Here is a 17729-nt window from a genome sequence, read left to right as displayed (position 1 = left end):
CAGGTATACAGCTGGCAATTACTAGTCTGACTGGCAGATGTATTCCAGAAAGATGTCCAGCATTCTTGAAATATTTCGGAGACAGTGAATAGTTTCCCTTGTAACATTTGAGGGGAAAACCATATTTCTTTTTAAAGTCTCATTGTTTTTCATTCATGTTTATCTGGTAGTTCTTATACCTTTCTTCACTAGGTTGAAAAGCTTTTCAGTACTGTATCTTCCTTCTAAGGTAGTCAAGTCAATTTGCTCCAAGACTTTCTGCAATATATTTTCTCCCAATATCTTGGGGTTTTTTTCCTCAATACTATGTTTTCAACACTCTATATTGCTACCTGTTGCACTGAAACTATTTGCAGAAGCAGTCATGTCTGTTCCTATTTGTTTAGCTTAGGTCTTACATCCAAGAAGCCATAACTGGTGAAACCTTGAGGAAAAGAGAGTTTGGAATGTATGGGCTCTAATCACAGCTTGTGTTTTGAAGTAATTTACAAGCTAGATTTTTTTAACCTTTTTTTTTTTTTTAAAGGAGTCGCTGACATTGTTTATTTCTTCATGTGTAACTTTATACTTCTGCACAAAACAAATTTTGACAAAGTGGCATCTGCCTGCTAAACAGCTCATTACTCCTCTGTGACTATGATGCTGCCGGCGTAGCTTCTTCTACTGGCTTTGTACTCTGCAGCATAAGTAATGTTCCCCCCACCTGCCAATTCTGTGCTGCATAAGTCTTTCACAGAGAGTTGTTCTGGAGAATCTCTTTTAAATTTATTCCTATATTTTAGGAGGAGAGTGAGTTCTGAATCACTATACCAAGTGATCAGTAAGTAATCATTAAGAAAATGTTTTCTTTTTATTCTAGTCAAAGAAAAAAAAGAAATCAAAGGGAGATTCCAAAACAGTTCAGGATACATCTCGTCTGGATGGAAAGGAAGTTGATGAAGGTACTGAACACAAACTTAACACCAAGTGCAAACATTGTGGCTTAAGTGCTGTTTAAGATTTACTCATGTTTGGTTCATAAAGAAACACAAGAAACTTATAACTCCATAGTCATGTATTATATATGGAAATAGATTCTTTGAAACAACAGTAATTAGTAACTTCAACTGATTTTTTTAAAGTAATTTATAAAAACTGAGAAACTATGGATAGTAAGGTGTTCATGCTATTCATGTTTTGCTCTGTGAAGCCAAGTATTATCGCAGAAACCCTTGGCTTTAATAATTTGTGTTTTCAATCTAAAGTTGAAGCTGACTGGTTAAAATGCCCTCAGACTTCTGTTTGATATGAAACAAGCTAAAAATCTTTTCTTCCTCTCTGCCTTAGTGAATTTTTTGTTTGGGTGATGTTTTAGGAGCCTGGGAAACAAAAATCAGTAACAGAGAGAAGCGCCAGCAGCGTAAGCGAGACAAGGTGCTGACTGACAGTGGCTCAGGAGAATCAAATCTCCAGGGCGTAGAAAACACAGTTACTGTATCCATTGAACAGCTGATGCCTACACCATCACTTCCAGTTGGTCTCAGAAAAAATAAAGGTATGATGCTTGATAGATCTGTGAATGTGTCCTAGAAAGATAACTTTACTTGAATGCTTAAATAGTGACTCTGTTTTGGATGTATGTTAGGTATATTTGGAGGTGAAACTCTTGAGGAAATTATTTCAAGCTGTGTAAAAGTACTTTCTCATTGTGCATATTTCTAGCCATATTTTTGGGGAAACCCAAGAGTGCTTTGGAGCAAGTGGCTAAGGCACCAGCCTCCATCCGCGCTGGTGCGCTGTTGGTTGCTGCACAGGCCCGTCCCTGTTCCTTCACTTGTGCTCTGTGACTCTGCCCTTTGTTTTCAGAAACTTCAAAGGCATCCTCAGCACTGCTGCAGGCAGCACCAACTCCTTAACTTTTTGAGTGCTTCCTTGTGGGAAGGTTATGCCTCTGAAGTTCTCTTAAAATATCATTCACTGCTTAACATGTAGGTATTTTTTTCCAACATAGATTTAGTAGCATCATGTACTAAAGCTGTTCATAATAGGTAAGGCACATGTGGCTGAGATTTACTAGTCAATTACTGTAGCTGAAGATTCAGTAGATACAGCTGCTGCTGTTACAGAAGCAAAAGATTGTGTGGGCACAGGAATTCCTATTTGGGTAAAACTGAGAAATAGGTGTTTTAATTAAAGGAAAATTGGTGTTCTAGCAAAGCCACAAAAAGACTGAGCTGAACAGTTGTCTGGTACCTTGAAACAGTTCATTGAAATTGGTATGCCTCACCCTCCTGTCCTGTTTCATTGACTCTCATTTGCACCTTGACTGAGTGCATCATTGTTGCCCCGAGGACTAGATCAGTTGTTTCCTGTTGTCTTTTTTTTTCCCTCAGTTTGCACAGAGTTTCAAGAAATGGTAGTTCCAACTGTCTTGATGCACTGTTACTAACTGTAACTACTGTAACCTCTCATACTTTTTTTGTATCTTGTGTATCACCGTGTACAAGACTAATCCAAAAAGAATTTAGCTGTATCTAGTGTTTTTATGGTGAGGGAGATGTTAGAAAGAGTTACAGGTCTGAAATACTTAGAGCCACTCTTTGCTTGTAAATAACAACCTGTGTTTTAGATTTATGCTCTTTGTTCATTGGGAAAGTAGTTTAAGTTCTTTGAAATCTGTAGTTATTTGGTATATAGGTCCCAAGTCACTTTGACAGCATTCTGTCTGCAGCATAAACACAAATAATAAAAAATAGAGCGTTTTAATTTTATCCTTAAGTTTTCTGGAAGTGTCTGAATTTACTGTAAGGTACTAATATATTATTTTCTTAAAATATTAGTAATGGATTGTTAAAAGATTTTTACAGGTGTTGTTTTTTAAAAAAGCTTAATCTACCTTTTTTTGCTCTTAATCAGGTGATTCGCTTTTGAATGCACAGATTAACAGTTCTAAACCTGCGAAGGGGGAGTCATCAATTCCACAAGGTAAAGTTTCTGTTATTGGTCATCCGAAGTAACTAGAGGAGTATTTTACAGAAGTGAAAACAGCAACTGTCCGTGCAGGGTTTTGAGCTACTGGCCTGGAACTTTACTGTACATCTGGCTCTTTTGGCTATGCAAATATTATACTTCTAAGTTCCAGTTATTTCTTAAGAAGTTGAAAACAGTCTCTGTTACATGTAGAAATACAATTCAGTATTTTGAATTTTCAGGTAGATTACCTGTTATAAAAACCTTTATGTGCAGAACAGTAACATTTATTTTTAAGCTCTGCTGAAAAATTCTTTATGCTAGCTTTTCAGACTTACTCACGTATTTGTGTTAATGAATTGTTTTGTCAAAACAATATAGAAAACTGCAGAAAGCTCACAAGTCCTGATTATTGTTTACACTTGTTGCAGGTTGAATATATAAGTTACTCAGTTCTTTACATTCTTCTTTGAGATGCATAAATACATAAGTTTTGAAAGTTCTTACTTATAAACTTACATGTTTATAAAAAGAATATACTTGACATATGTCATACACAAAACTTAATATATTTGACTCGTAAATCTTAACAGTTTTCTAATAACAGATACTGCTATAATAATACTTGAAGTGAATTAGTTTGACATAATGAAATCAAGATGGTTGTTACTTACATATAGCCAACATTAGCTGTGTTGCTGTAATCAAAAATAACTAGTATAAATAAGCAAATCAAAAAATGAATTAATAAAAGCACACAGATCGAGAAAGTGAATTCCTTTCTGCTTGTTTTTGAGAGCTTTTACTTCACACACAAATGTCCTATACCATGGCTGAGAAGGAGGGTGCTGAATTCTTCAGAGATGCCTAATGGGAGCACAGGGGAAAATAACTGAGTTTCAGTAAGGGGAAGGTCATGAGGAAAAAAAGCTTTTCATGAGATAGTTCAGAGCATCTCTGGACAATCAGCCTTTATGGTTTCCAGAACTTCAATAATGTAGTATAATTTTGAAGTTACCTCTGCATTGAACAAAAGGTGGGACTAGGTGACTTTGAGAGATCCTTTTCAATCTTTGGTTTTCTGTGATTCAGTGAGAACTGGCTGGTCATTTAGAAGTTGAAGTTTTTGACAAGCGAGAAGTATAATAAAGAGGAAAAAAAAGAGTAAAACAGAGAATAATCAAGCTCCTTCTTCAGAACCTCAGCTGCCTTTTTGCAAAGTTGCAGAAAAGTTTTTCTAGCAACTGCAATTTGGTTTCTGTCTCTTCAGTATTCTTTTGTTGCCTAAGACTTCATATGATGCTAGGAGGACGTTGACTGACAGGAGCAATGCTGGTGCTGTAGACCAAGGGCAGTGGTTTTGTACAGCAATGGTGACCTTACAGATGTCTGTGTTTGGAATTGATTTGTCTGAGAAAATCTAGGCATATCTCATCTAATTCATTCTATGTCAGGGAGGCCAGCTTGAATTGGGCATGTTGATGCTGCGTCAGTTACAAGTTCGTTTGACAGATAAAATGTTTGGTCTGTATTTTTTGTTGGCATATGATACTGACTTGTGCATAAGGGTTTGGCTTACTGTTTAAGTGTTACACTTGTAATATGCAAATATTTCTTAAATGCTTGTGGAAGAGCAGTTTTTCTGTTTTTTTCCACTGCATATATAAAAAGAGAAAGGGGATTTGATATACAAAGCACTTTGAGAAAGGTTTGTGATATATAGGAAGGGAGGCTGGATGCACTAGCCCTTATATTTTATAGGGACATAAATGTAAAAATCTTCTATTATGATCTTTGTCTCAGTGTACTGCTGACTTCTCCAAGAATACATTAAACTTGCAGTGGCTAGTAATTTCTCATGAGGGTAACATGTAACAGATTCTTGCAGTGTTGTGGTCTTTTACCTTAGTGAAACATAAAATATGTTACAAATTGAGTGTAACTATGATTTCTGTCTCTCACTGTGAGGGATTCTATGATCAGTATGATATCTATGCTCTTTGTAAATGCTGTGTAGTGTTTAGGAAGTATTTTCTAGTACTTGGTAATTTTGTCTACATCCTGCTTGGAGAACTGCTGCACACAGTTATGAAACAGGAAATACTCACCATTTAGTGTGTGGGTTTTTTCCACAAGTCATCCCCATACTGTCTAAGAGAAATTAGCTGACAGTTTTGAAAGTACCCTCCCCACCCTTTTTCTACTCTAGAGACACCACCAGTTCACCAACACTGGGTTCAAGCCCTATAAAGAAAGGGATGAGGAAAGAGAGTGCAGTTGGTCCTGTTTTTTCCTCCCTCTTCAAGTTGGTAGACAGATGGTGCATATCATCTGAACTGGAAAATCAGCTGAGACAGAGCAGCAGCCCTGTCTGTATCACACTGGTGTAGCAAAGCTGCCATTCATTTGGGGTTTTTTATTAAGTGAATGTGCAAATATGTGATATTTTAATTCTCCATCCAGTTAAATAATCCTTTTGTTATTGTTGTATTTAAGTTTCTCCAGGACTGAGTGAAAGCCATACAGTAAATGGAGGAAGCTGGAATGAGAAGCCTGTAAAAATCTCCTCACAGATTGGCGTAGGGGAGGAGAAATGGACATCTGTTCCTTCAACTGCAGCTGGGAAGAGGAAGACTGAGACATTGGCGTGGGGCCAAGACACTGGAGATGCTAATGGAAATGGAAAGGACTGGGGAGTAAGCCTGGTGGGCAGGCCCTGGAAAGAGCGTTCTTTGTTCACTCCTATTGGTAAGCTATTTCCAAGAACTTGCTTCATGTAAGCGATTTTACATAAATGTATTTTTTAGTAGTCTCTGAAATATTTTTGTTTATATATTAAAAAATCTTGACATGGTCTAGTGAAATATTAACAGAACAATTTCTGTTTACTGCAAGTGCTGATGGCTTAGCATCTATGTTTTTGTGTATAATTAACCTGGGTTTTTTGGGTTTATCTGACATAAAATTATTTCTGTGAAGGAACGCAGGAACGCAATGTTGTTCATAAAGTTCTGGAGATGATTACTAAGCCATTTGGAGCATAATTTCTTTTAAATAATGTCTTAAAACCCAGGTTGTCAGTCTCTTCTGTTGATCCTACATGATGAAATCAATTGTCTCATTTTGGCAGGTGTTTTTTTTTTTAGGCCACAGGCATGAACATTGTTTAACTCTTGTGACACTTAGTGTAACACTGGTTTTCTCATTACACTGTTTTTCTCAAAACAGTGTTACACTATTTTTCTCATTAGAAACTGTTTTTTTTTTTTTAGTGCTCAGTACAGTTTTCTGCTGTTTTTCCTGTGCTGTCCATAGTAATAATGGAGAAGAGATTTCTTGATTTCTGTCTGGGCAACAGTCATCAAGTTATTAGTAAATGCTGTAACATGGCCCTCCCCACTGTTCAGTCTAAGTATCCTCATCTCTTCTGGAAAGCAGTGTTACTTCAGACTTGTGGAGTCTTAACCCCAGCCAGCAGGCAAGCCCCATCCAGCTGATTGCTCACTGTCTCACCAGCAGGGGAGACATCAGGAGGAGAAAAGCTGGAAAACTCCAGGGTTGACATAAGGACAGTTTAATAGGGAAAGCAAAACCTGTTCATGTAAACAAAGCAAGAATATAATTCTCTACTTCCCATGGGCTGGTGGGTGTTCAGCTATCTTCAGGAGAGCAGCGCTTCATCACATCTAATAGCGACTTGTGGAGACAAACACCATAACTCCAAATGTCCTTCCTTTTCTCTTTCTTCCCCACTTTCTATACTGAGCATGGTGCCACATGGTAGGGAATATTCCTTTGGCCAGTCGGGGTCACTTGTCCGGGCTATGTCTCTTTCAACTTCTTGTTGGGAAGACAAGCTCCAGCCACCTTGCTGCCAGCAATACAAGAAGTGGAAAATGCCTTGACTCTGTGTGAGCACTGCTCAGCAACATCCCTGTATTACCAACCCTGTTTTCAGCACAAATCCAAAACACAGCCCTACCCCAGCCATAATCTGCAGAAGTCTAGACCTTCTTTTATTTCTCTGGCAGATCTTGAAATTAAGTTCCTAAGGCTAGATCTGATATACCCTTGGAAGCTTTACCATTGCCGAGTAGAAGTAAAGGGCTTTTTTCATGTTCTGGCTAGATGTGTTCTGCTGTGTATTCTAATAAGGCAGTTCATAGTGACTGATCAACTTTTTGTTGGTTTTGTTACTGAGGATACATCATATCTACCAAGCTGATTTGCTTTTGGTAAAATGAATAATTTTGTGGGTGAAGAAGAGCTGTGAAAGGCTTTCATGATGGCTTGACTAATGCTTTCAACACTGTCTCTCACAGTGTTGTTGCATCCAAACTAGGACAGGTGTAAAACTGATCAGGCCCAAGGTAATGGTCAGTAAGTCCTACTCTCTCTGGAGGCTGGACAAGGGGGATGTCACAGGGCTGTGCTTAGAATTGTCCTGTTTATCATCTTTATAAGTGACCTGGAGGAGGCAACCATATAATTCACATCCAGTTTCCAGATTATATGAAACTTCAATGTGGGGGCAGGAATCAGTTGAAACAGTCCAGGTCAGGGATCCCATCCGGAAGGACCTGAACCTGATGGGAGTAATGGGCCAAGGAACCCGAGGAAGTTCAGTGAGGACAAACATCAAGTGCTGAATCTGGTTGGAAGCAACCCTGGCTGGATATTGACTGCCTGGATTGCAGCTTTGTGGATAAGGGGTCTTGGTGGGCCCTAAGGTGGATGTGAGCCAGCTGTAGATCCTAGTAGCAAAGGACACAAACAGTATGCTGGGATGCATTAACACAGGAGTCAGTAAATTGGGGGTTAGTGGCTGTGTACTTTTTGGACAACATCTGGAATACCTGTCTGGTTTTTACCCCCTTCTTCCCCAATTAAGTAAATGTAATTCTAAATAAAAGCCACTAGTAGTTTTTACTGGCTGTTTCTGCTTATTTTCTGCCTTGCATATGTAACAGTCTAGTATGTCTTCATTTTTAAGCAGTATCTCCTATTCATCAAAAATTGTTCTGAATTTTTTTCCCTTCTTAACATATATATAAAATATACTCCAAGCTGTGCTCCATTTACGTGTACTTTTCAAAATTTAGTGATTGCAGTAATGGGAGGAATAATAGTATGGGGCTCAAAAACCAATTGACTTCTCTTTTGTGAGAAGCTTATATATAGAAAAAGCTGTAAAGGGAAGATGGTCTTGGAAAGCTTAACAATTGTTTCAAGCTGTGTGTTCATCAAGTCACAACTCTATCAGCACTAACTAATGTCCTCAGTTATGTGAAATGTCATCATGGCAATCATGGCTGGACTAGCCAGTATTTTTCTGATCCAATTCCTTATTAAATAGCTACATTTTCAACATTGCCAGCAGTGTGTGATGCTCTTTTTTTTTTTTTTTCTCCCTTTCCCCACAGCTGCTTGGAATGTGGATGCAAGGATTAATACCTCTGAACAGAATTCTACTTCTTTCTCCTCATTTGGATTAACTCCTGGAGTTTCTGGTATGTGTGCCTTTCAATAGATTTTTCCACTCTCTTCCACTCCCACTAGGTGGAACAGAGTTTGCCAAGTGATACAAATATGCATTTTCTGTTTTTTCTTTGAAAATTGTACTGCAAAGGGGTCGAAGACACTTAATAAGCTATTTTCTTATGCTAAAATTATGCAGTAATATAACTGTATTAAATTGATAATCAAAAGCTAGATCAATCACAGAATATTAGTAAGAAGGTTGGAACTAGAGGGGGTTGGAATGGGGTGATCTTTGTATGTTCTAACCCAAATGATTTTATGATTCTGTGATTTCTTATTTAGCCACCTTGGTTGTGTGTTAAGTCTAAATAATGGGCATAAGAGGTTTCTCAGCCTTGCAATATCTCAAGTTAGAGATCTGAAGATTTCTTTCTGGGAAAGCCCATATACCCCAGTCCTGTGAGGGAGTTTGTTATTTGATGATTGAGTTCTTCCCCATCAAGGAACTGAATCATTACTTTGAAAATATGTTCCATAGGCAGGATTTGAAGTCTTGAGTCTTTCTCTGTGTGATGAATGGAAATGCTGAAGCTCTGGGGTTTTCTTTTTTGAAGGGCTGTGTGCTATAGAGTACAAACCTGTCTTCATAATAAATCTTGTGTGTTAAACAACTAACATAAGTCCTACAATGATTTATTATGCAATAAAGGGATCATATGTCAGGTTTTTTGCTCTTGCTTGCTTACACCATGAGCTTGGCATGGCAGTTTCCTTTTCGGAGATAGCTGGCCAAGTGCTTATGCACTTAGGCTACATTTGCTTCTATTGCAGTGTCCAGGCTTTTAACTGTTGAACTTAGGCTCAGTGTCCAGCATCTTAATTGTACAGAGAGTTTTAATTAAAAAAAAAAAAAATCCCAAGCAGCCACCTGGAACCAAGTTCAGTTTCTAAGCTAAGACTTATGACAGTTTATTAAATAAACTAGGATACTAGGATGACACACTGAGCTAAGATTCAGCTGCAATACCACCATTTCAACTTCCAGAGAAATAGTTTTCTTTGGTGTACCTTAGCCAGCAATGTTGTAATGCAAAGTGACCACAAAAGAAATGAGAACATGTCCATATTTCTGTCACCTGAGGTATCTTTTGCAGAGGTGTATGTAAAATAGAGACCCACATTCTATTCAAACTGAATTTCAGAAGTTTCATCATACAGTAAAATATTAATTTATTTAATTCTTACAAATAGTTTTTGTTGTTTTACTTCTTCGTGAAATTTTGTTTGTTTGTTTTTCTGAAAATAGTTACGTTAGATATGTGACACCTTCTGTTATCATGACTGGTATTGGCCTTACTGTTGTTTGTCCTGCTGCTTTTATGTTCTTTAAACCTTTGCTTTAAATGAGAAGTGGATTCTTAGTAATGTATAATTTGTTTGATCTGCAATGTAATTAATGAGGTTTCTTTCTAGTGATATTTTAAGCTTTTAACTGTAAGAGATCTTATTGATACAGGGTAACAGTTTTATTTCCCATAAAATTTCTTGGTGTTTTTCAGATTGAGGAGACTGCTTTTACTCACTCTTCTTATCTCTTTTTGAGTTCTTCTCATGGCTTTATTTTGTCTTCCTTCTTCAGCTTCCTTGTTTTATGAATATACCTTATGCACAAGACCCTACTAGTTCTCCTGTCTTCTGCAGTCCTTAAAATCTGACATTTTCTTTGAGCCTTTTGTCTTCCTTTCCTACTTTGATTGGACTTCCTCCTCCAAGAAAACTTCAGGAAGCTTGCTAACTTACAAGTACAATTTTATTTATTCCCTTTCAGGTTCCAACAGTGAATCAGTTTCTCAGGCTGGTACTTCTGATTTTCAGTGGGATTTAAGTCATGCTCAACCCCCTGTTGATGACGAATGGTCTGGGTTAAGTATGTTCCTCTAAAATGTTCATTAAAAAAGTGTTAATTACTGTTAAAGTGTAGTTATTTATATTAGCTACTCGGATTAGACAGTGGTGGGTATCTGAGGAAAAACCTGAAATACTTGAATTCTGTAAGCTAATAGACAGTTTGAAGGAATTAAAAATAAGTATTTTAATAAATTCTGATAGAAAATGGTAAATTTTTAGGAAAAATACTTGGATATTCAAACTCAGAAGTGAGAGAGCTCATGCATTTTAAGGTAGAAAAATCTTTGTAATGAAAGACTCTTGCTGCAAGTGATGAGAAAAATTTTCTGCAAGTCTGCAAAATATGTTTTTAGTAGATAGAATTTGAGTCAGTTTGTTTTTACATGTTTGTACCTTACTGGAAAGTTAAGGCAACATCAGACTCTTATATTTAATCTTACTTGCTTTCTCATTTAGCAAACATTAGGACGTTCTTACATATATAGGAAGCATATACAGGACAGAAATAACTGAAATTACTTGGGAGTTGTAGAACAGTGGTTGTTTACTCCCCAGTTTCTCCTCCCTGTTTATGAAAAAGCATAGTGCATCTCATTAGGAGTTGACCTGAAGAACTGTTCCAGAAGCTGACAGAAGCAGCCTTGCATTGTTACCTTCTCCCTAAGAACAACTTAGTGCAGTTAAATAACTGGAAAAGTGGAATAGATTGATGCAGTCCTTGACTCCACCACTGTTGGCATGATTGCTCTGTTACCAGATAATTTTGAAACTTACCTTTTGTGCTTTACCTAGTTTAAGGATAAGGAAAGCACATTTCAGTTAATCCTTTGAAAGTAATCAGTTTTATGTTTTATCAAAAGCATAATTGATTCACATATCTGAGCATAGAATGTTTATGGTTCAAGCTTCTGTTAATAAAATTTTGTCATAGTTGTCAACTAAGAGTACACTAGCAGAAGTGGGCAAATGCAAGTTTAGGCCAAAGTGATACACCCTGCTGCTTTATCAGGATAAGAAAACTAACTGTACATACAAATACTACTAGTTTTTATTACTACTAAGAATGGAATTTTTTTTCTTAAGCAGTTACTGAGAGGGCAGTAGGTAAACTGAAAAGTATTGAGTAATATTTTTCAAATCAGTAAATTTTAGCATATTAAGTAGGTGTCATTAAGATAATATTTTTATTAGGAAAGTTTCTAACTATTCTAAATGTTCCAGCTAATCTTAAGATCTCAATGTGTTTTTGGCTTCATAATGTTTGCCAAAAAAATTAATTGGATTTATTACTGATTTTTATTTTGACTTTATTTTCATTGTTTAAATTGAATGCCATAGTTGGCAGACCAAATCTGGCTGTTCTTCAGTTTGGTATAGACTGAGGGGAAGAAATATTTGTGATGTTAATATAAATGTGAAATGAAAATGCAGTCTTTTACAATGTGTTCTGTTTTACAATTGGCTTGCTGCAACTTTCTACTAAACAGTCTAAGGCTTAGTTCTTCCCTTCTGATATTTTTAGTTTTTATGCAACTGACCCTTTAATCCTATCATTCTGTTATAAATGAATAATAACAAAATAGAGTATGGACTTAAGAGTCTTAGGAAAAAAAAAGACGATTAAAAATGGCAAAGTTACAAGATTACTTGAATCAGTAAGATTTAGTTTCAGATCTATCACTTGTAAAGGAATCTTACTAAGGCAAGATTGATCAGTGTTACAGTTCATCCTAATTTTTTCACTAGCTAGAAAGAAAATGCAGAGAACAGCTTAAGATAGATAACAATTCTTAAATTTGTTCCTCTTCAAATAGTTTAGAAAAATGTCTTGAAGCAACTGCGTCTAGCTAGCTGCTGCTGTGATTAGACTCTGTAAAATCACTGTCATACTCATTACTTTAAAAAGTCCTCCACTTATCAATAAAGTCTTTACCATTTTTTCAGAAAGACAGGGAATTACTATTTATATCTTGATATCAAGAAGTAGATGTATGTGTAGGGGGTTTTTAAACTGGAAATGAGCACCTGTAGGGTAAGGCAATATTCCTGAAAAAACCTTTTCATCTTTGTAGATGGACTTTCTTCAGCTGATCCAAGCTCTGATTGGAATGCGCCAGCAGAAGAGTGGGGAAACTGGGTAGATGAAGAAAAAGTTGCTTCTGTTCCTCAGCGTGAAGAGAGATCTGATACTCAGAAGGTAAAAGGTGGTATTTTCTCCTTAGCTCCAGGACTTTGGCCTTACCACTGCCATTTCTTAAAGTAACTAAAAGGGTAATGCTAAAGGTAATCTCTCATCACAGTTACACTCATAAGAGTAGCACGACTGTGTTTGCTCTGTACACAGAGAAGGAAAACACTGAATGTTATTGAGAAGAGAAAAATCAGTTAGCTCCAACTTAAACCTTTCTGTCTTGCCGTAATTACAAGGACTACATTATCAGTATAGAGTGGGAGGGTTTAGATCTGTTTTTATAAATATTTCTTGACAATATTTAATTCTCAGCATGAAAAACAGCATTTCCATGCCACTATTTCCTGGTGATCTGCTGCCTTTTCCATTCCCAGCTCCTCTACCTGTATTACCAGATAGCATGTAAGAATGTGGTCTTTCTAGAATGAACTAAATAGATAACACTGTGCTCATTTCCACTTGTATATGTATATTCCTTTTAGCTATTGATTTATGCTTAGTCTATACAAGGTATATTTCATTGTCATTTTAAATGCTAAATACCTTCTGTTCCCATATGAAGATTTCAGATAATGATAGAGAAAAAGCAGAGCCAATTCTTCAGAGTTCTGCAAGTGGCAAATCCAAGAAAAAGAAGAAGAAAAAGAAGAAGCAGGGTGAAGATGCTAACTCTCCTGCACAGGTAAAATCTTAATGATTTAAAAGACAATTGCAAGGAATTAATTCACAAAATTGCCTTATTGGCATCTTGAACAAAAATTATTTTTAGGAAATTAATTTCTTTATGGGATTGGATTGTCTACAATTGTTTCTCAAGAGTTAAGGTAATTCTTATTTTACTAGTATTTCCTTAATTTGTTGTATTCACAAGTTGAACGTGGGATAATTTGTAGTTTTGCTGAATTTATGAAAAGCACTTAGTGCATGGAAAGTATTTATCCTGAATTACTTATTTTCTGTCAAATCTGGATTCTGTACTGTAGGGATGTTTCCAGGTAGAGTTGTCTTCTGCATGGGAAGCCTTTTCCTCATGTCCTTTGAAAGACATCTGCTTTGGTGAATATAGCTAGTTAGGAGAATAAAAGAAATTGAAGTTTTCTCTTAAGCTGTCTTCCAGTACAATTTCGTGAGAATATAATGGTTTTCTGAAGTACTGTTTTAATTTGATTTATGAGAAATGGTAAGTGCCAATGTTTCAAGCTCAGTTGGTGGAACTACTCTGAGAGTCAGATTTCAGTGAGGGAAAGAATATTTTCAAACTGAGGATGGTTGGAGTTTCCTTTGTTTCTTAAATAGCTTTTGAAGAATTGCATTGAAACAGATTTGTAAAGCTAGGAAAAGCATATTGCACTTCACATGGCAATTGAATCATGTTTGAATAGATGGAGCAAGTACTTTCCTAGAGGGAGAAAGCTTTTAATAGCTAATGATCAGAATGCATCCTGCTTGTGTTTATTGTGACAGCCATTCATAGTTTACATTCTTTACAGTTACAGAATGACCAATGTTCAGTGGAATCTGACTAGATTAGACAGAATTAGAGAGGGAAAGCAAATCTTCAGTCATACTTGCTTTGGATTAGCTTTTATGGTTATCACATAGTCAGTTTATTAAAGTTGTAAAACATTAAATTCCTGTTATAAGGAAATTTTATTTTCAAGTTGTCTGTGTGGAGGTGGAGCTTGTGTTGATTTCCCTTGTTTCTTTTGAGGCAAATTCAGTCTGGGAGCACTAGGGCTGCAGCTTTTTTTTTAATTGAAATTTGTTCTGGACTCTGCTATGACTCTATAAGTCAAGATTAATAAGTTGTGGTTAACAGGTGTTTGTGAGTGTCCTACATGAAACTTAAGGTCAGTGAGGGCATTCTGAATTTCTTCCCATTGCTTGTGAGCTGTCTTTTAAATTACATGTGTCGAGTCCTACTTTCTATATTAACATAATCAGATTTGTTATTCTACTCATTGTTCTCCAACCGGTCCAATTTTGTTACTTTTTCTTTCAGTCCATCAGTCTGTGAAGTCATCATTTTACAGATAAGAACTTATCTGTATTAAATTTTTATGTAGAATTGGGAGTTTTGCTTGATAGGAACAGACTGAACTGCTCACAGAAGCTACCCTTGTTATAACAGTTTAGTAATTTAACTTGCCAGCCCTACTTCAAACTCATTTAAAATTTGTGTATTTATCCTCTAAAAATGGAGCACGTTCATTTAAACATTTCATCTCTCTCATTGATTATACTTTAATGTTCACACTCATTTCTTGACTTGAGTGTTTGTTAAGGCAGTAGAAGCCAGCTGAAGAGCTTGGAGTAAGCCAATATGTGTTCCTTACTGTCAGGAGTCAGACTTAGGCTGTGGCTGCATTTTCATAAGGAAATAAGTGAAGGAACAGTGTTTGCAGTTTAAACTCAGAGACCTCTTCACAACCACAGGATTCTTCTAGTGCCACTAACGAGTGTAACGACTCTTAATTCCACATTAAAAATGAAAACTTTCCACTTTAGATTGTTTGAGGAGTAAAGGTTGAGGCTCTTGGGTACTTTGGATATATTTCCAACTTCTGTACTGAGGGTTACTTTACAAGTGTTATGGTAAACTAAACTGGGTTGCAAAAATATTAAAGCATAGTAAGGATAGAAAACTATACAGCTTGCATTTAAAAACTTGTAACAAAGCATAGAACCAAGAGCAGTCAAGTGTCATTGTAATACTTCTGCTAAGTGTGTAGAGTAAATTCATTTTAATTTCACATTCTTATAATTTAACAGGAGTGTGAAGTGTGGTTCATTCTGAGATTGGGATTTTTGTTAGTATGCATGAAGCATTCTGCTTTCTGGGCTTTATTGGATTCTATGGGTATTTCTTTATTATGCTCTATACATTTTGAGTGTTAGCATAAGCTAGTGTGAGCCCATTACTTCAATTATTCTTTTTGATGGATTTTCTGAGTTATAGAAGCTGATTATGGCAACAAAACTCATTGACAGGGGAGAAGAGTCAGAACTTGACTACAAACACAGGCTCTTCTTTTTTCCCCCTCCCACTCCCCTTTTTGTAGGATGCTGAAGAACTGGATAGAGAAGCTGGAGAGCAATTTCAGGCGGATACCTCAAAAGTTCAAGCACAGCAGGAAAGAGCTTTTTCTTTGAAGACCATAAGTACTAGTGAACCAGCTAAGGTAGGGATGCAAAATTTGATTTATGTTACAATTTGATTTGGAAGTGCTCAAGTCATTTGACAAATTCATTTGTGTAGATAAGGTCATAGTTGAATTTTAGGGAGAGGTCAGCTATGAGTTTTAAAAAGTATGTCTACTCTGTAAAGCAGTATCTTCCCAATCAGTAGTGACTTTCTTTACTGGCAAGTTACTTACTTGTTTGAATATTCAAGCAATGGTTAAAAACTTGGAAATGTAGAAACCTAAGAACTAAGAGATCTGAGCACAAGACTAGTGGCATATTCTACTGTTATGTTGCAACAGAATGAAGTGTTACTAACTTATATATTCTGATTTAAATGCAATCTAAAATTGATTTTTGATAGCTCTACTGAGCTTAATGGCTGAGTAAGAAAAGGTTTTATTTGAACCAATTCACAAACTGTTTGCTTCAGCTCACAGTTAAAACATATTCTAGACAATACAAATTCTCTTTCATCTTTCTCCAAACAGCAGCTTTCTTAGGTACTGCTACCCAATAAAGCATCTCATTCTAGGAAGGTGTAAAATATTTAATATTTCTAGTGGCTTTGATTTTTGTTTTTAATTTCTATAAAGAGTGAACGACACTAGTGACACAGCAGTTTGGTACCAGAGAGTATATATCAGAATACTGAGATTTAATTTTTAATTGCTAAGCATTAGTTTCATAAAAATGAGTTCTTAAGAGTCAAATGAAAACATCAGAATGAAAACTTTTACAAGGGACTGCAAGTCACCAAATAAAAAGCACATTCAGACATACTTAAGGCTTATCAAAGTAGAGCTTACTACAGTTATTTAGTACAACTGCTTAGTTTAGATCAGTTCAGCCTTTAGTCAAGGTTGGCAACAACTGCCTATTCTGTCCTGACTAGTGTATTGTTTGGTGTTGGGGATGGTTTCTTTTGAAGCTGTATTTGAAAAGGCATCTGCCTGTGTATGCAAACTCCTGGAAGTGTGAGGTTTTGTTTTATTTTAGAGGCTTAATTGAAAATGTGTAGACAGAAAACTTGGATTGTGACATCAAGGTGGCATAATAGTGCATCCTGGAAGACTGTAGATTCTGTTGTTCAGAAATCTAAATTGATTTGGAAAATATCTGCAGTTATTTTTTTTTTCTCACAAGCTGTCAGCACTGCCAAAATACAAGCGCAGTTTCAGTAGATTTTGCTAAGTGCTTTACTGTTTAAAATCACACCCAGCTTCCTAGGTGACTTGATGGCATCAGCATCTCATGTAGACCTACACTACACCCTTTTTGAGGGGCTTGAGAGCTTCTGTTGCTCTTGAACCTTAAATTCAATCTGTTGATGTATGTGTCTGTGCATAGCTGTGTAAGCGGTCACTGAAACAAGACATGTTCTGTATTAAACTTAGTGTGGAGGCAAAGGACAAACAAAATTATTACTAATATTCTCTGAAACTAGAGTTGATAAGGGGAAACTTGTGAATTGTTGTCTCTGACAGTGCAGATGGTCTGTCAGTCTTTATCAAGTCTCCTTGATAAAGGAGATTGGCTATCAGATTTCGCTTCGTTGTAATTTCACACATGCGAAGATGCTTTCCAATACTGTTTAACTTGGCTGTTGTAAAAAGTTGTAGAAACTGTCTGTGAGTGATGTGTGGAACGGATTACTGAAGTTTCCAAGGTAAGGTAGTTTAGCCTTAAGCAATGCTCCAAAACATGAGAATGAAATATAGGGTACAAACCAGTTGTTATTCAGTGTATCCACATAAACATCAGAAACAGCTGAATGTTAAACCTTGTGTTTCACATCACAGTATCTGGTGATGGTATTTCCCCCATGCTATACATAGGGCTGCATTGAAACCTTTTGCATTTTATCAGCAGGCACAAGTTTTAAATGAAGAGAGATACTTGGAAAAAGTAGTAACAGTTTGACAAGTCACTACTTCATTATTTAATCATAGAATTATGCACATTACTATTTATATTATCCAATAGGCTTTATTTGTTGTTTCAGGCCTCCTTTCTG

General features: G+C 36.3%; 1 protein-coding gene across 2 annotated transcripts in view; it reads left to right on the top strand.

The window, feature by feature from the left end:
• MTDH (metadherin) overlaps positions 1-17729 on the top strand; it is a 33755-nt gene that overhangs the window by 9792 nt on the left and 6234 nt on the right. Inside the window, exons 3-11 of one of the 2 annotated variants that reach the window (XM_059494022.1) lie at positions 860-941; positions 1355-1534; positions 2896-2964; positions 5446-5697; positions 8373-8459; positions 10259-10357; positions 12411-12535; positions 13092-13211; positions 15592-15711. In XM_059494022.1, the coding sequence (XP_059350005.1) occupies positions 860-941; positions 1355-1534; positions 2896-2964; positions 5446-5697; positions 8373-8459; positions 10259-10357; positions 12411-12535; positions 13092-13211; positions 15592-15711 (1134 nt within the window). The remainder of the gene's footprint in view (positions 1-859; positions 942-1354; positions 1535-2895; positions 2965-5445; positions 5698-8372; positions 8460-10258; positions 10358-12410; positions 12536-13091; positions 13212-15591; positions 15712-17729) is intronic. The other variant, XM_059494031.1, reaches the window with a different exon arrangement.

This window comes from Ammospiza nelsoni, chromosome 1 (assembly GCF_027579445.1).
Source record: "Ammospiza nelsoni isolate bAmmNel1 chromosome 1, bAmmNel1.pri, whole genome shotgun sequence".
Classification (NCBI taxonomy): Eukaryota; Metazoa; Chordata; class Aves; order Passeriformes; family Passerellidae; genus Ammospiza; species Ammospiza nelsoni.
This window is presented reverse-complemented; position numbering and strand designations above follow the sequence as displayed.